The 20,317-nt window shown below is 39.4% G+C and overlaps 1 protein-coding gene across 1 annotated transcript; it reads left to right on the top strand.

Moving 5' to 3' along the window:
* The first annotated feature begins 2,259 nt into the window (after positions 1-2,259).
* Positions 2,260-18,423, top strand: LOC127651583 (bestrophin-2-like). Its single transcript, XM_052137482.1, has 10 exons — positions 2,260-2,904; positions 5,918-6,108; positions 6,186-6,280; positions 6,719-6,952; positions 8,891-9,045; positions 9,307-9,384; positions 9,513-9,665; positions 9,894-9,974; positions 14,884-15,038; positions 16,276-18,423. The coding sequence occupies exons 2-10, from the start codon at positions 5,954-5,956 to the stop codon at positions 17,138-17,140; spliced, it is 1,971 nt and encodes a 656-aa protein (XP_051993442.1). The 5' UTR covers positions 2,260-2,904; positions 5,918-5,953; the 3' UTR covers positions 17,141-18,423.
* The last annotated feature ends 1,894 nt before the right edge of the window (positions 18,424-20,317 follow it).

Here is a 20,317-nt window from a genome sequence, read left to right as displayed (position 1 = left end):
GGCTAAATTTCTTACCCATTTCACATCACTTTCTAAACACAATGTAAAGCTTGAAATACACTGCCTGGCCAAACAAAAAGTTGCCGTTTGGATTTAAACAATCTGGGGTTGCTTCAACTGGTCAGGTCTAGGCTCTGCAACGTTATGCAGCAATAAAATGAATTCACCTGAATAACTTGAAGGACCAGGTTTTCCCATCAATGGATGTTTTCTTCACTGACATCACGGGCATGATCCAGGACAACAATGCCAAGATTCATCAGGCTCAAATTGTGAAAAAGTGGTTCCTGGAGCATGAAGAATCATTTTCACACATGATTTGGCCACCACAGAGTCCTGACCTTTACCCCATTCAAAGTTTTTGGGATGTGCTGGAGAAGACTTTACTGAGTGTTTCGACTCTCCCGTTGTCAGCAATTACAGGACCAAACAAACACTGCAGCCGTAGAACACTAATATGCACCACGAAGAGGTTCAAAGGACAGAAGAACTATGAGTTTGGGACAGTTTGTTCAAAGAGTCTTTGTTAATATCCAGTATGGTGGAAAATCTAATCAGGCAGTAATGAAATTTGGCATGACCCCAGGAACAGTGTTCGAATGATCTCAGAGCTCTTATGGGGTCCATAGGGGGTGAGAAACACGTTGAAAAGAAAAGAAACACAAACACCACCCGAGTGCAAACTGTCCCGGATTCAAATCCCACACTAATGTTTTTTTTTTTATATATATATATATAAACAGATTGGAAATTACAACTCAACGCTAGTGGATATTTGAACAGAATCTCATTGCGTTTCATTTTTAATGGTGAATTAGTGATTTCACTGACTTAACCTGACCTCAAAGCAGTGGACTTTGGACTTTTCTGTGCCATAAGGACTGTGGTACAGTGATCCGACCACTAAATGTTTTGGACCCAGTTTATTGTGTCCACTTCTGATCGGATCACCTGACACGCATCTTAAAACCAGGCGTAAATTGTGTCATAGACTCAGCCCGAAGAACTAGCAAATGTAATGGGTGCCTATGAAGGAACACCTAAATATTATCATATGCTTCAGAAGATGTAGAATATGCTGTTATAGTGTTTTCTTACAACACAAGTGAATGAAAACCAAAACTTTGAAGCTACAAAAAGCACATAAAGGCAGCATAAAAGTAATCCATACAACTCCAGTGGTTTAATCCATGTCTTCAGAAGTGATCTAAACAGTTTTGGGTGAGAACAGAGCAAAATGTAACTCCTCATTTTTTTTTGCAGTACATCGTGCCATTGCAGTCTCTAGGCACAATCGTGACACATGCGCTAGATAGCTCTAAAATTTGAAATCATGATTGCCAAAGAGTCTGCTGATGTCAAGATTCATAGTGAAAGAGGTGTTTAAACCGATTGGATCGCTTCAAAAAATATGGATTAAACCACTGGAGTCATTTGAAAAACTTGTATGCTGCCTTTATGTGCTTTTTGGAGCTTCATAATTTTTGCCTCCATTCACTTGCATTGTATGGACCTACAGAGCTGAAATATTCTACTAAAAATCTTCCGCAGAAGAAAGTCAGTCATACACATCTGGGATTCAATGAGGGCGAGTAAATGATGAGAGAATTTACATTTTGGGGTGAACGAGTCCTTTAAGAGCCCCTGGTCACTGTCTAATTTCACATATGAAAAACAGCTGCTGGGACACTCTGCAAAATAACTGATTTTGCGTTCCACAGAAGAAAGACAATGTTTGGAACAACACGAGGGTGAGTAATTGATGACGTTTGTACTGTAGTACTCAAGAATCACATGTGAAGGATGTTTTGAGGATTGAGCTAATAGGCAAGTTGGCTGTGTTTGGCTGAGCGGCCACCTTTCATCATTGTCATTCGGCTCCCATAGCGTCAGAACAATGGGGCATGTCACAGGTATCCAAAAGGTTACACGAGAGAACTGATCATCAATTTGTGAATTTCTTTTTTTTTTTTCTTTTCTTTTTTTTTTTAAACCCAGTGCAGCAAAGCTTATATTCAGAATGGTCCGAGAAATACATTATGGTAAGAATAATCCATATCATGCATTAATTCATTACCATTTCACTCCATGTGTGCTGTAAGTTCAGACCGTGTGAAATGCCTGAGTGTCGCTCTCCATTCATCGGTGCTGTGACGCACAGCGGGGGTGTTCACTAACGAGCACCGCTCCTCCAGCTGCACGGATCTGTCCCGCGGCTCGCTGACGGGTCACTACACGCAACGCAATGGACTTAAAGAGATGAAACAGTTCTGCACAGTTGATGTCTTTATGCAGCAGAAACCAGAAGAGCCGTTTGAACAGCAAACTTCATTGCATAGGAATCAATATGACAAACCTGCTATTTATTGGCATTGATATGAAAAAATACATTTATTTGAATAATTAGTGTTAATAAAAAAATCCACGACGTTTTAATAAGAGGAATACTTTATGCTTATTGTGTTTTTGCCAAAAAAAAATCTAGCAGCTATTTAAACTAAATTGCATTGGTCCCCTCTACGCATTCAAACACGTTTGTTTTTGTGTCTGCATAATACGGCGTTACATTAGTGACAAAAGTTCGGCGCGCCAGAGTGAACGCGAGTGAACTCCGGTTTGTTAGATAATGTATAAGGAAATAACGTGTTATTTTTTATGCATGAGCGTAGACTTACATTTGTGGTCATTTTCATTTAATTAGGGTTGAAGTGTTAATTTCTTCACTTCATTTACCACCTCCGTCTAGATCTGGAGCATCACCTACAGAGAGCTCGTGCCTGCCAAACATCATAAAGGACACAAGCGCATGCATTGTGTCTGAACACGTAACATGCAACCCCTCTGGAATATCTTATGAAAATATGCAGTAAAATATTTTATTCCTCTTAGGACTGAGGAGAAAAGGTAAGCATGCTCAAAATATCTATAGTTTCATTTATTAGGTTTGTTGACTTTTTAATTATTATTATTATTCTTTAAAATGAGTGTGATGATGATTGAATAACAGACTTTGGCAGAGATGCAAAAACTTTTTCTTGTAATTGTTTAGACCATATGTGAAATCTAGTGGAAAATATACACCTGTGACAGTTCAGCATTTTTATAGTTTTATAGACATGGCCTCGATATTTTAGACGATGAAGTGTTTGACCCATTGGATCAAAAGCAACATATTTGCATAGACACTCTACAGTACAAATAAGGGTTGGAGTCCGTTACAGTTACAGAAATGCTTGTTTTTGCAACTTTAGTAAGTTGGTTTCCAAAATCTATTTCAAAGTTATAGTCATCTGTCATAGTTGCAAACTAAAATACAATATTTTTTTAATTTAGCTAATAGCTGTTGGATAAACAAGCGAACACAATGAGACTGTACTGGGATACAGATACAGAGCTTTTAGCTAAAAGCTTTTTATTTTTGCCACAATTTTAAGGAACGTATCTATGCAGAAAATGACTATCAAAAACAATCGTACACTTGATAAATATTCTCTGGAGTGTATAAAGTGTGATAACCTGCCCCGGTATCTTCTCTATCCAAACGTTATTGAGAAATAAGGTTTACCAATATGATAAAAATGAGAAATAAAAAAGTGTTTAAAACGTATGCATCAAGTTCATAGAAATGTAACATTTATGAAATATATATTAGTAAATATTTTTGAAAACTTATTTTGAAAAAATAATTTTTTATTTAACCTTTATTTAACCAGGTTTGTCTCACTGAGATATAAAATCTCTTTTTCAAGAGAGACCTGGCCAAGATAGCAGAACAAATTAAATCACACAATCACAAAACAAACACAAAAGAGGCAAAGACAACTCAAGTGCATTTCACTTAAATAAAAGTGCCATTAATTAAAACATTTGCACGTGTGGATGGACTCATGTTCTATAGTTTTAACATAACCTTTAAAATCATTTAAGGAAATTAGACACTGTAGTTTAAGTGTTTTCTGTAGGTCATTCCAAGTAGAAGGTGCAACAAACATGAAAGCCTTTTTGAACAACTCTGTCCGGGCTTGAGGTACATTCAATGAAATAGTTTTCTGGGACCGTAAAACATAAGTACTCTGTGTAAAACAAAGAAATTCAGATATGTAACATGGAAGCCTGCCTATAATGCCCTTATATATAAAGATATAAAGGTGAGTAAGCCGGCGAATTGATAGAGGAGGCAAATTCACTGTGGAGTAAAGTGTACAGTGATGAGTGAGGGGTCTGCAATTTGAAATAAATCTTAAAGCTCCATGAAACACAGCATCCGACCTCTGAAGACACATAGATGGGGCATTCATATACAACAGATCACCATAATCAATAATAGAGAGAAATGTGTCATCGACTATCTTTTTTCGGGCAGAAAATGTAAAACAAGATTTGTTCCTAAAGAAAAACCTATAGCTTTAATTTCAACCTTTTTACTAGATTCTGTATATGAAGCTTAAAAGAAAGGTGATCAATTAAAAATCCTAAATATTTATAAGATGAAACTAGCTCAATTGTTTTACCCAGATCAGTAACAATATTCAGGTCTAACTCATTTTTCCTTGAGTTTGAAAAAAACATTACTTTGGTCTTCTCTGCAATAAGCACAAGCTTTAATTGATAAAGCTGTGCTTGCACTATATGGAAAGCAGTTTGCAAGCATTCATACACCTTCCTAATGGTAGCTGCACAACAATAAATAACCGTATCATCTGCATAAAAATGGAAAAATGCATGTTGGACATTTTCCCCCAGACAGTTTATATAAATAGTGAATAAAAGTGGCCCCAGAATGGAGCCCTGTGGGACCCCTTTACAGATTGATAAATATTTTGACGTTAGGCCATCAACTTGCGTAGCTTGAGTCCTATCAGCGAGGTAGTTGATAAACCAGCCCACAGAGTGCTGAGACAAACCTATACTGATCAGTCTCTGAGCTAGTATGCTATGGTCAACAGTGTCAAATGCTTTGGACAGATCAATGAACAGAGACACCCAGTGTTTCTTGTCATCTAGTGCTTTGACTATGTCATTAATTACTTTTATAGCAGCAGTGGTAGTGCTGAAATCAGATTGATGCTTAGATAAAATTGACTGAGCATTTAAATACTCTTTCATTTGTTCACTAACCAAAGATTCCAACACTTTGGCCAATGCTGAAAGTTTGTAATTATTAGGCAAGGTAGGGTCACCTCCTTTCAAAAGTGTTAAAACATAAGCAGACTTCCAAACCTTGGGAATTTTGTTTGTGATCAGTGAAAGATTAAAAAAGGTGAGTCAGAGGTTCAGCTAGGATATCTGCAGCTAATTTAAAAAAGAAAGGTTCTAAGTGATCGGGGCCAGCAGGTTTTTGAGGATTCAATTGCATCAGGGCATTATGAACATCAGCAACAGAGAAGGAGCTAAAACTGAAAGTTTTTTCAGCAGTAATAAAGGTGTCATTTACAGGCTCCGACACTATAGGGGCAACAGAATCAAACAAGAACCCAGATGATATGAAATGCTCATTAAAACAATTTAACATTTCTACTTTGTCAGATATAGACACACCATTCTTAACTAGAGACAACGGAAAACCTGTTGGTTTAGTCGATGCAGATAATGACTTAATAGTTTTCCAGAATTGTTTTTGGGTCATTTAGATTCTCGGTGGTTTCAGATAAGTAAAATTCAGCTGTGAAGTGAATCTGTTAGTATAGTCAAGTGATGTAACAATCATATAAAAACTGCTTTTTTAAGGATACAATAATTAAATATGTTTCTAAACTTGTTATACCAACTATGTTTTAAAGAATTTCAGCTTTTAACAAGACTTTTATTATATATAATATTAGTATACTTATATTAAACAAAAGAATTACTCTCATATTTAAATGTACAGCACGTGAAGTACTGATCTGTTGTAAAATGAGACCTTGTTTCTTTGCAGTAAGCTTTGTGAGTTTGTGAGAAGCGTCATTGGTGCATGATGACAGTCACTTACACCGCCAAAGTGGCCAACGCTCGCTTCTGCGGCTTCTCCAAACTGCTGCTGGCCTGGAAAGGAAGCATCTATAAACTTCTGTACAAAGAGTTTCTGGCCTTCTTTGCCATGTACACGGCAATCAGCATCACATACAGGTGTGTGATTTTATTATTGTATTCATGCTTTGATAAGGAAGTCATGCTTTAATTACATACTGTAATTTTCATTCCAGATTCTTCCTTCTGGACAATCAGAAGAGATACTTTGAAAAGGTTTCGATATACTGCAACCACTATTCCAGTCTTATCCCAATGTCTTTCGTATTAGGTATGGACATCCCAAGTGTTGGGTAGATTACTTCAGAAATGTAATCTGGTGCAATTGGAATCATTAATGTAATCTTTTAGATTACACTTTTATATAATCCGGTTTCTTTTAGATTATCCTGCTTATTGCATGTTTTGATAAATCTAATTTAAAGTGTTTAAAGTACCAATTTACACTCCTTTCATTAAACATTTTTAAACATGATATCAAGCAACAATTTGCTATTTGTCAATTTCTAAATTACAATTACTTGATTTTTGTAATTTGATTACATAATCCAGATTACATATAGTCCATTACTACCCAGTACTGGACATCCCGAGACAGCATAACTGCTAAACTCAGTCAGTGTTGTCCAAACATTTTCACAAACCTTTATATCTCCGTGAATAAAATCCCTAACACTTAAACTAATCTTTTTATGTATATTGCATGCAGGGTTTTACGTCACATTAATAGTGAACCGCTGGTGGAATCAGTACACGTCTATCCCGCTGCCGGATCATATCATGTGCACGCTCTCCGGGGGCCTGCAGGGTGGGGACGAGCGCGGCCGTTTGCTTCGGCGCACGCTGATGCGCTATGCGAGTCTGTCCGCAATCCTGATCCTGCGCTCTGTCAGCACAGCTGTGTTCAAGAGATTCCCAACTATGGATCATGTGGTTGAAGCAGGTAAAGCGCGTTTACAATTATATTTTTACTCTAGCCTTGTGTCGAAACACTGTATTGTACTACACTTATCAATTTAAGAGGTGATACTCATGATATGGCGAGTTCAATGGAAGGCTTTATTATTTTTTTATTATTTTGTACAGTCTCGGCTGATAATGCAAGTGAACTGTAATACTACAATAGTATGCCTATGCAATGCACACAATAACACAGTAAACTAAAAACATAAAATGAGGATTCAGTAATGATGGGGATAAAATATAAAAAAATGTTTCTCATGATCTTAAAAATCTTTTGATCTGAAGGCGTATGCTTAAATGTTTGAAATGAGTTTTGTAGACAAAAATATAATTGTGCCAACATATAATTTGTTTTCATTATAAAACTAAATTTAATAAAAAAAAGATTTTGAAATTGATGATTTGGACCAAATAATAAAGAAAAGCAGCCAATAAGTGCCCAACATAGATGGGGACTCCTCAATACTGTTTAAAAAGCATCCCAGGGTGACACCTCAAGAAGTTGCTTGAGAGAATTTCAAGGGTACATGTCTGCGAGGGGACACGTGACGCCATGCTAGAAGCAGACGTGTGAGCCACGAGCTCTGCGCATTTTGCTAGTTTTTTAAATTATTTTAATGTTATAATCCGGTTAATTCGATACACCCAGTTACATACTTGCTCTTTGAGGAAAACATGGCAAAGAAGTCAAAATCCTCAGACTCTGGAGACATTAAAAGATACTTACGTGTTCAAGCTGATGCCTCTGGCGGCCCTGTGAGCCGGGGACTCGATTTGGAAGGCATGTCAGGAGAAGAAATTCAGCGTCAATTGTCCAACGTCTCGTGATGCTGACGAAGGTTGTTGCTGACTTGGAGGATCTCGCTGTAATACGTCGATCGATTATGGTGATGGAAACAAAATTCTCTGAGTTGGTCACAAGAGTGGCAGATGTTGAGAAACGGATCGATTATCTGGAGTCATCGGAAAGGGAATTATCCATCCAAAACAGACTTTGAACATATTTTGGAAAAACTGGAATATCTCGAAAATTTGAGACAAAGGAATAACATACAGATTGTTGGAATTCCTGAACATGAAGAAGGCAGAGATATGGTGAAATTGTAACTGCTCGATATAACGGGCCATAAAATGGAAATAGAGCGAGCTCAGTGCATTATTTGTCCTCTGAGTAACACCAAAAATGTCACTGTAAGTTGTAGCAACACCTCCTCCTCGGCCCTTCAGACGAGGCTCATGTTTATAACAATAACCTGGGGGAGTAGACTCATTTAAAGTAATATATTCATCTGGTTTAAGTCAGATTTCAGTCAAACAGAGAGCATCCAAACTATGATCTGTAATAATTTAATTTACAATTAGTGCTTTGGTTGAAAGAGATCTAATGTTTTGTAGCCCTACCTTTATATGATGTTTATCTCCAATTCTATTTTTCAAGTTTGACCTTAATATCATTTATTCTAAATGATTTTCACATTCCTTTCAGAACAAAAAGCAATGTTGAGTATTTATCAAAGGTTGCTATGTGTCATATATTACGAGTGTCTGCTGTCATCTGCTTGGAAAAAACATGACAAACATTTGACAATTTCATAGCAATGGCCTAAAGGTGGCCTCAGTGTTCCCCTCATTGTTCAATGGTGTCTAAGCCAATGCTGTGAATTAATTTATAGATATCACAAGTTATATATTTTGGATATTTATTTGGCATTACAAAGACAGTTATTTGTCAGAGTGTTCATCAGGTTTAGATGGGATCTGTTCAGGATTTATTTTGTGCATTTAGTTGGTAAAAAAAAGTCACAGAAACCCAGACCACTCCAAAGAAGGATACCATTTTAAAAAAGTGGATCAAATCGGACAAAAATGTCCGAACAGATCATAAGGGTTAAGTTTTGTCTCTCTCTTTGTTTTCTAGGTTTTATGACAAGAGAAGAGCGTAAGAAGTTTGAGAGTTTGCATTCACCCTATAATAAGTATTGGATCCCATGTGTGTGGTTCACTAACCTGGTGGCAGTTGCACGCTGTGAGGGCAGAATTAAAGATGACAATACTTATAAACTTCTACTGGAGGTAATTCATCCACTAATGTACTTTCTTCATGAAGTAAAAGTTTATTTATCAGATACACTCTGTTTCTCTGTCAGAAACTTATGACAGTATTCATGAAAGTAAGGTCACTGTACAGGTAGTGATTCCATTCAAAAGATTCAACACTTTGTTTAAAGGTGTTTGTTTCAGAACAATATATATCAGTGCTGCTTTTAATGAGCTTTTTCTCTCTGTTTCTCTCTGTCCATCGCTTCCATTCTCTGTTTTCTGTTGTGTTTATAGGAGCTGAACAATTTCAGAGGAAAATGTAGCATGCTTTTCCACTATGACATGATTAGTGTACCATTGGTCTATACGCAGGTCCGAATTAATGAACGAATGTGTTTGATTAAAATCTATTTGATATAATATGAATGCAGATATGAAACAAATCATATCTGCGTTCATATTTGCGAACAAATCACTGTGACTCTTCTTTTCCGCCACAGGTGGTGACTCTGGCAGTGTACAGTTTTTTCTTGGTGTGTTTGATTGGACGTCAGTTTCTAGACCCTGATCAGGGTTATCTGGGTCACGACCTTGACCTTTACGTCCCCGTCTTTACCCTTTTGCAGTTCTTTTTCTATGCTGGCTGGCTAAAGGTCAGGATCATCTAATGCCACGGTGCTTTACAGTTTACATATTCATTAGATGCTCCTCCTCCATTGTAGATTGCCCCACCCACAAGTGAAAATATATGATTATTAAAAATTAATCTAAAGAATCATTCCATTGACTCCTCATTTAATTAATTTTGACTGTTTGTCTAACTAACATTTCTTTAATATTTTGTTTATGTATGTTGTTTGTTACGTGTAAACAAATATCAGGTTGCAGAGCAGCTCATTAATCCATTTGGAGAGGATGACGATGATTTTGAAACCAACTGGTTGATTGATAGAAACTTCCAGGTGCTATTTGCCAGTATATAAAAATACATTTTCTATTTAGCTTATTCACCTACAGTATTTCTAAGAATCAAGAAACACTCACTCACTCACTCACTCAGATCATTCCCACACTCACTCACTCACTCACTCACTCACTCACTAACTCACTCACTAAGGCACTCACTCACTCACTCAGATCATTCCCACACTCACTCACTCACTCACTCACTCACTCACTCACTAACTCACTCACTAACGCACTCACTCACTCACTCAGATCATTCACACACTCACTCACTCACTCACTCAGATCATTCACACACTCACTCACTCACTCACTCACTAACTCACTCACTAACGCACTCACTCACTCACTCAGATCATTCACACACTCACTCACTCACTCAGATCATTCACACACTCACTCACTCACTCACTCACTCACTAACTCACTCACTAACGCACTCACTCACTCACTCAGATCATTCACACACTCACTCACTCACTCAGATCATTCACACACTCACTCACTCACTCACTAACTCACTCACTAACGCACTCACTCACTCACTCAGATCATTCACACACTCACTCACTCACTCACTCACTCACTCACTCACTAACTCACTCACTAACGCACTCACTCACTCACTCAGATCATTCACACACTCACTCACTCACTCAGATCATTCACACACTCACTCACTCACTCACTCACTCACTCACTCACTCACTCACTAACGCACTCACTCACTCACTCAGATCATTCACACACTCACTCACTCACTCAGATCATTCACACACTCACTCACTCACTCAGATCATTCACACATTCACTCACTCACTCACTCAGATCATTCACACATTCACTCACTCACTCACTCACTCAGATCATTCACACATTCACTCACTCACTCACTAACGCACTCACTCACTCACTCAGATCATTCCCACACTCACTCACTCAGATCATTCCCACACTCACTCACTCACTCACTCACTCACTCACTAACTCACTCACTAACTCACTCACTCACTCACTCAGATCATTCACACACTCACTCACTCACTCACTCAGATCATTCACACACTCACTCACTCACTCACTCACTAACTCACTCACTAACGCACTCACTCACTCACTCAGATCATTCACACACTCACTCACTCACTCACTCAGATCATTCACACACTCACTCACTCACGCACTCACTCACTCACTCAGATCATTCACACACTCATTCATTCATTCACTTATTCACGCACTCACTTATTCACGCACTCACTTACTAACGCACTCACTCAGATCATTCACACACTCACTCACTCATTCACACACTCATTCACTCACGCACTTACTCAGATCATTCACACACTTATGCACTCACTCACTCACTCACTCAGATCACTCACGCACTCACTCACGCACTCACTCACTCACTCAGATCATTCACACACTCACTCACGCACTCACTCACTCACTCAGATCATTCACACACTCATTCATTCATTCACACACTCACGCACTCACTCACTCACTCAGATCATTCACGCACTCACTCACTCACTCACCCATGCACTCACTCACTCATTCACACACTCACTTACTAACGCACTCACTCAGATCATTCACACACTCACTCACTCATTCACACACTCATTCACTCACGCACTTACTCAGATCATTCACACACTTATGCACTCACTCACTCACTCACTCAGATCATTCGCACACTCACGCACTCACTCACGCACTCACTCACTCACTCAGATCATTCACACACTCACTCACTCAGATCATTCACACACTCATTCATTCATTCACACACTCACGCACTCACTCACTCACTCAGATCATTCACGCACTCACTCACTCACTCACTCACTCACCCATGCACTCACTCACTCATTCACACACTCACTTACTAACGCACTCACTCAGATCATTCACACACTCACTCACTCATTCACACACTCATTCACTCACGCACTTACTCAGATCATTCACACACTCATGCACTCACTCACTCACTCACTCACTCAGATCATTCACACACTCACTCACTCACTCACTCACTCAGATCATTCACTCACTCACTCAGATCATTCACACACTCACTCACTCACTCAAATCATTCACACACTCACTCACTCACTCAGATCATTCACACACTCACTCACTCAGATCATTCACACACTCACGCACTCACTCAGATCATTCACACACTCACGCACTCACTCACACACTCACTCACTCACTCAGATCATTCACACACTCACTCACGCACTCACTCACTCACTCACGCATTCACTCACTCACTCAGATCATTCGCACACTCACTCAAGCACGCACTCACTCACTCACTCAGATCATTCACACACTCACGCACTCACTCACTCACTCAGATCATTCACACACTCACTCACTCACTCAGATCATTCACACACTCACTCACTCACTCACTCACTCACTCACTCACTCACTCACTCACTCACTAACTCACTCACTAACGCACTCACTCACTCACTCAGATCATTCACACACTCACTCACTCACTCAGATCATTCACACACTCACTCACTCACTCAGATCATTCACACATTCACTCACTCACTCACTCAGATCATTCACACATTCACTCACTCACTCACTCACTCAGATCATTCACACATTCACTCACTCACTCACTACGCACTCACTCACTCACTCAGATCATTCCCACACTCACTCACTCAGATCATTCCCACACTCACTCACTCACTCACTCACTCACTCACTAACTCACTCACTAACGCACTCACTCACTCACTCAGATCATTCACACACTCACTCACTCACTCACTCAGATCATTCACACACTCACTCACTCACTCACTCACTAACTCACTCACTAACGCACTCACTCACTCACTCAGATCATTCACACACTCACTCACTCACTCAGATCATTCACACACTCACTCACTCACGCACTCACTCACTCACTCAGATCATTCACACACTCATTCATTCATTCACTTATTCACGCACTCACTTATTCACGCACTCACTTACTAACGCACTCACTCAGATCATTCACACACTCACTCACTCATTCACACACTCATTCACTCACGCACTTACTCAGATCATTCACACACTTATGCACTCACTCACTCACTCACTCAGATCACTCACGCACTCACGCACTCACTCACGCACTCACTCACTCACTCAGATCATTCACACACTCACTCACGCACTCACTCACTCACTCAGATCATTCACACACTCATTCATTCATTCACACACTCACGCACTCACTCACTCACTCAGATCATTCACGCACTCACTCACTCACTCACCCATGCACTCACTCACTCATTCACACACTCACTTACTAACGCACTCACTCAGATCATTCACACACTCACTCACTCATTCACACACTCATTCACTCACGCACTTACTCAGATCATTCACACACTTATGCACTCACTCACTCACTCACTCAGATCATTCGCACACTCACGCACTCACTCACGCACTCACTCACTCACTCAGATCATTCACACACTCACTCACTCAGATCATTCACACACTCATTCATTCATTCACACACTCACGCACTCACTCACTCACTCAGATCATTCACGCACTCACTCACTCACTCACCCATGCACTCACTCACTCATTCACACACTCACTTACTATCGCACTCACTCAGATCATTCACACACTCACTCACTCATTCACACACTCACTCACTCACGCACTCACTCAGATCATTCACACACTCACTCAGATCATTCACACACTCACTCAGATCATTCACACACTCACTCACTCACTCACTCAGATCATTCACTCACTCACTCAGATCATTCACACACTCACTCACTCACTCAAATCATTCACACACTCACTCACTCACTCAGATCATTCACACACTCACTCACTCAGATCATTCACACACTCACGCACTCACTCAGATCATTCACACACTCACGCACTCACTCACACACTCACTCACTCACTCAGATCATTCACACACTCACTCACGCACTCACTCACTCACTCACGCATTCACTCACTCACTCAGATCATTCGCACACTCACTCAAGCACGCACTCACTCACTCACTCAGATCATTCACACACTCACGCACTCACTCAGATCATTCACACACACACGCTCACTCACTCACTCACTCAGATCATTCACTCATTCACGCACTCACTCACTCACTCACTCACTCACGCATTCACTCACACACTCACTCAGATCATTCACACACTCACGCACTCACTCAGATCATTCACACACACACACGCTCACTCACTCACTCACTCAGATCATTCACTCATTCACGCACTCACTCACTCACTCACTCACTCATGCACTCACTCACTCACTCAGATCATTCACACACTCACTCACTCATGCACTCACTCATGCACTCACTCACGCACTCACTCACTCACTCACTCACTCAGATCATTCACTCACTCACTCACTCACTCACTCAGATCATTCACACACTCACTCACACACTCACTCACTCACGCATTCACTCACACACTCACTCAGATCATTCACACACTCACTCACTCATGCACTCACTCACTCACTCACTCAGATCATTCACACACTCACTCACTCATGCACTCACTCATGCACTCACTCATGCACTCACTCATGCACTCACTCACTCACTCACTCACTCACTCACTCAGATCATTCACTCACTCACTCACTCACTCAGATCATTCACTCACTCACTCACTCACTCAGATCATTCACTCACTCACTCACTCACTCAGATCATTCACTCACTCATTCATTAATTTACTCATTCACACACTCATTAGCTCACTCATGCATTCCCTACATTCATTTGAAAAGCATTAAAATATATATTTTTTCTGGGTGCTTGTGTGTGTTTTCAAGGTGTCTATGATGGCAGTGGATGAAATGTATGGAGATTTGCCCATGATGGAGAGGGATCGTTACTGGAATGACTCAAATCCTCGTCCGCCGTACACAGCCGCTACGCTCTTCGTGCTGCGCAAACCCTCTTTCCAGGGCTCCACCTTCGATATGGCGTCAGTGCTCACCAAACACAAATCTACTATTATCTTTTGCGATCAGACAATTTAGTGTAAACATTGTTAAAAGTGCATAGAAAAGATTAAGTGCTAGATTGCATTTGATTAGCTTTTTTAACACTAAAGTTATGCAAAAGAAACTTAAAGTTGATGTTAATATTAAGCATATATTTAAAAGAGTATTATAGCTTATATAATTCCCCTAAAAATGAATATGCTGTTCTTTTTTACACACCCTCAGATCATTGCAAACTTCATTTTGTTCCATGCTGTTATTTTTTCCAGGGGACACAATAAGAGAAAGTTTGAAGAATCTTTACACAGCTCTTTTTCATACAATGGATGCACTTTGAAATTGTTTATATTCACCACAAATGATGACATGTGCACTATATTCCAAGTCATCTGAGGACAGCTTTGTAGTAAAATCAGACAGAAATGTATGTTTTTATTCATAGAAAATCTTCTTTGTGTGTGGAATTAATCTTATTGACTACATTTTCAAACTGTTCTCACAAAATTCAGTAAGCGTATGCTGAAAGTTCTTCAGCTGAAATCGGTCTGTGCTAACCGAAATTCGAACCACTGCCCTCAGTGGCCAAAACTGGAAGTGTTATTAAATGTGTAGGCACATCTGAGCTCCAATTTTCTGGTTAAATATCTACAGAGGGATGGACATTTTTAAAGTAAGTTGTAAAGCACGTTGTTTTAGTTGTAAATTATGCAATACAGTCAACATGAATGCAAATGTTATTTACCCTATGCCCTAACCTAAACTCCAACCCTAAACCTTACTGCCAATGGAGTAAAAATTTAATTTTAGAGGGGAAATTTATAGAGGGGACTATAACCCATGTCTCTGAGTATGGAAAGCCATTTTAACATTTAATAGGTCTCCATCTGATATCAAGTTCAGAACTCTGTAATGCAAACTAGTGATGGTTTCATGACACTTATTTTCAGTCTGTTACTTCCATTGCATTGCCTTTGATATCAGGGTAATCCATAGTCATGACGCATCACCAGTTTGCATCAGGGTGTCTTGAACTTGATATCAGTTGGATGTTGTGTTCCAAAGAAAAAATAACAGCATGCTGGTGTGGAACAAGATTAATGCGTGTAAACAATGAGAGAATTTTCATTTTTGGCAAACAATTTCTGAAACAACTGAATTTAAAGTTGAACAATTGAATAACACGTAAGATTTTTCTATTTTAACATTTCAAATCTTCAGAATTCCTAAAGAGGAGATGCATTTCCAGCCTCTGGAGGAGATCGCAGAGAACCTGGAGGAATCCAAGACGCTGAATCACAACCTCGCTGTCTTCAACCGGCTCCTCAGCTCCGCCCCCTCTCCCACAGGCTTCATGGGTGGAGCTTTGCGCCGCACCTCTGCCCAGCTACAGCGCTTGACACGTTCCGTCAGCCCTGACCCCTCCTTCTCAGATGAAGATGGCGAGGGAGAGGGAAGCATGGGGAGAAGTGTAGGAACTGTTGGTTCGATTGGGTCTGGACTCGGGCTGGACACCACCCGGAGCACCATCTGCATCTGCAGAGGACTCATTGGCACCTGCCCACCGCTGTCAGCTGTGGTGCTCCACAAGCAAGAAGAGAGGCATGGAAGAGGGAAGAGTGAAGAGGAAAGAGGGCAGAGTGGTTTCAGGAATATTGAGAAAGAGAACAAAGACGAGACGATGGTTGAGAAAGAGTCACTTGTGCCAAAGATACCACCCCCCTCATCGCAGGCATCTGTGAAGAACCATGAAAGACACCAGACCAACGCAGCTTGCCAGAGCCCTTTTGCTTTGGACCAACTGAAGCCTCATCTACACATTTCAAGTGTTACCAACCGCTCTGTACCGGACTTCTTCTCTGTTGAGCCAATTAATGACCAGGCAAAGGTCATGACTCCAAAACTGGCCAATAGCAAGGCAGAACGTGGTGTGTCTTTGCTGACTGTCCCATCTCTTGAGGTCTCCACATTCCCAGATAAAACTGGAAAAGAGCAGATGTTGGCAGATACTTCCAACGGTCAAAATCGATGTCAATGTGAAAGCATGGGTTCAGAGTTTACAGGGTCAGGTAGCAAGGTTAACTAAATCAAACTTTAGATTTGTTTTTCACCTTGACTTTCATAGAACTTTCAAAAAAACAGGAAAATTCTACCAGGAAAATGAAAGTGATCAAGGCATGTCCGAATTCAGTGTTCGTCCTGTCTACTGAGATACCTTCATCCTGTCTACTGAGATACCTTCATCTGATTGATTTTTTAAGGCAGCATAGAGGTATCCTTCGCTGCCTATGAAATCCCACAATCCTGTGCACGCAGATCCAGGGTGGTTGAGCTGGAGAAATAAAATGGCGGCTGAAGAGGCAATAGACAGCCAATTTGTGTATAAAGCAAGTTTTTTTTCCCACTTTTGATTCCATTTCTAGCAAGAAATTACTATTGTAGTTTCGAAATATACACTTGGTTATCACCAAACATCTCTTGATTTTGTTCTAGATTATATAGATATATATATATATTTGACTATTGTGGTTCGGTTGGAAGGAGTGAAGCAGATGTGTTACCTTTAGTGGACGCCAGATGAAGGTAATCAGTTGCTTCTGTAATGCTGCCTCATTAGCCTGTCCAAATTAGTTTCTGGGGTTTCCATCGTATGCAAATGCTGTCTGAGTCATTGACTGATAGGGTAAGGTGGCAACAAGACAGCTACCTTTTGGTTTCAGACGCAGCCATTTTTTAAATATTATTTAACTGTGTTGCTTATATCTTGTTGCAATACAAAACCAGATCATTTGGAGTTTTTAGTGATTTATAAAGATATATATAAAGTTATGCAACTGTATGATGTAAACAAAATAATCACTGTGATGGAAACAATGTTAATCAGTACTGACATTGATCTCTAGACATTTAGGGTTTGTTGAAAATAAGAAAAGCGCATGTCTAGATAAACACAGATGTAACTGATAGTATATATATAGATTTATTCATTTGAATACATTAAATAGATGACAAGCACTTGAAAGTGGAGAATGTCACAGGAAGTGTTCTGATGAAAATGAATCGTGTTTCATTCATTATCTAGTTTGATTATTAATGACTGGCACCATTTTCAACCGCAAACTGTACAAACGAAATATCTGGCTAAAGTGATCCAGATGAGGGTATTGCAATATTCTATGGCTTTTGTATAAAGCTACTTATATTTTTTAGACAGCAAATAAAACTATTCAGTTATATATATAGACTTTACACAGAACAAATGAATGAAATACCAAATGCATTAAACAGCAATAATGTTGCAATAAAGTTAATATACACACATTTCAAACCAATGTTTTGGGCAACAAATTGTGTAATTAATAAATGGTATGCAAGTGTCAAAAATAATAAAAACTGAAAGTTTCAATATCTGGATTGTCTATTTATAATTGTATTATTATATTAATATTCATGAAATGCAAAAAAAAAAGTATCTAGAATGACTGTCTAGATAAGTAGACATGAATTATTCTGTTTATTAAGCAACTTTTGTTTTTATTTAAATGTAATTTAAAATGTGTTCATAATTTGTTTATGCCACAACTTTAGCTCTTTTCTGGTCTATTGTACACACTTATCACCTGCATGGAAAAAAGCTGCGTGAAGATTCTTTAAAAAAACTCCCCTTTTGCACTCCGCAGAAAAAGTAAATAAATAACAACATACAGCTTTTCATACATTAAATATTTTATCTAAAATGTACATTACAAATGCATTAGTCGATGCAAGACAATGAATAAGACAACAGGTCCTTTGGAAAGCATTTCATCTCGTGGTTTATTCTCTGTGTATTTTCCGCAGCATGCCACAACAGCCCCATTAGAAGTGAGCAGCACACCTGAATATTGACACGACATGGTCAGATTATCTGCTGATGAAACAGGATGTTATATACATCCTCTTCAATGGGAAAAGCACTTCTAAACGGGCTAACTGAAGAATGTAGTTTTATTTGTAAAAACAAATCTGTCAACACATAAATGTAATTTTTTTTTGAATGAAGAATTATTCCTTCACCTACCTGACTTTATCTTTACACACACTCTAAAAAAGAACCATTTAGAACCATTTCTTCCTGAAGAACCCTTTTGTGCTGGAATGGTTCTTTATTCCCGCCCTTTTTTTTTTTTAAACCAAAATGATTTGAGATCAAGCAATAATTGGCAGACCCCTGATGATGAACCCTGAGCTTTGAGGCGTTTTGAGATGTTTAACTTCTGCAAAAGTCTGTCTTTTCTTAAATTGATTCTAAGACGCTTCTTAGCAATCCTTTTCAACAGAGCCGAAGTATGACAATAGTCTAGCTAGCAGACTTCCCTCTCCACAGACAGATCTTTGTCCTGTAATCATCACAAGTGTGCCGCACAAGCCCTCAAAAGTGAAGCCAAAACGTCTCGATCGCCCCCCGGTGACTGGTCCTAGTATAGGTCATAAACCCCGCCTCCCCATGTTATTCAACGGGACGTTGCAATTAACTAAACAATTAAATTACTCTTCACATATCTTTTTTTCCAAACATAGTTTCTGTCATTTACTGTCGTTTCTATCACGTTTATGTAATTTCAAGTGTTTTTGTTTTTCAAAATACGTTTGTTTTTAGTTATCTGATGCTATAAAAACGGTGATGTGACATCATGATTGACAGCTGTGATTGACAGGTTCTCTGAGCGAAGTAGTCACTGAAGCACCAACTGACTTTTTTCAGGATCTTCGGAGGACTGAGGAGATTGGAGCTTTAAATTTAATATCTAAATTTCTATAATTAATTATTTCACACCGTCATAAGTCAAAAGTGCAGGAGCGTGTGCTTGCGATTAATTCCGCGAGAGTGAGGGCGGGGCCTTGATTTCGCGGCTTTACTTCCTGCTCACTACTGCGCAGGTCTGGTCTTGAAATTGCAACTGCGCAGACTCAAGTCCCAAGATGTCAGCGCCATATCGTGACACTGGCGGCTTCAGTTCTCACCCATGGAAAAGAGCGAAGGGGCGTCGTCCATCTTTTTTTACAGTCTATGAATCAGCAAATCCAACAGTTAGGAAAGCTTAAATTTACATTTTAATCCAACACATACATGTGAAGGAGAGTTTCAACTATTTTTGTCAAACCACAAAATAGTGATGCATGCCTTACAAGTTTGACATCAGAGATTCAGTGGCGCTAAATGTTTATGTAAACATTTTTCAATATCCTAAATCTTTCTGTTCATTTCCAGGTCTACCAAAAG

This window comes from Xyrauchen texanus, chromosome 11 (assembly GCF_025860055.1).
Source record: "Xyrauchen texanus isolate HMW12.3.18 chromosome 11, RBS_HiC_50CHRs, whole genome shotgun sequence".
In the NCBI taxonomy this organism is placed as follows: Eukaryota; Metazoa; Chordata; class Actinopteri; order Cypriniformes; family Catostomidae; genus Xyrauchen; species Xyrauchen texanus.
This window is presented reverse-complemented; position numbering and strand designations above follow the sequence as displayed.

Coding starts and splice junctions, on each gene's coding strand:
- LOC127651583 (XM_052137482.1), top strand. CDS start 5,954: ATGATGACAGTCACTTACACCGCCAAAGTGGCCAACGCTCGCTTCTGC. Junction 6,281..6,718: donor CCCAATGTCTTTCGTATTAG/GTATGGACATCC, acceptor TATTGCATGCAG/GGTTTTACGTCACATTAATA. Junction 9,666..9,893: donor TCTATGCTGGCTGGCTAAAG/GTCAGGATCATC, acceptor AACAAATATCAG/GTTGCAGAGCAGCTCATTAA.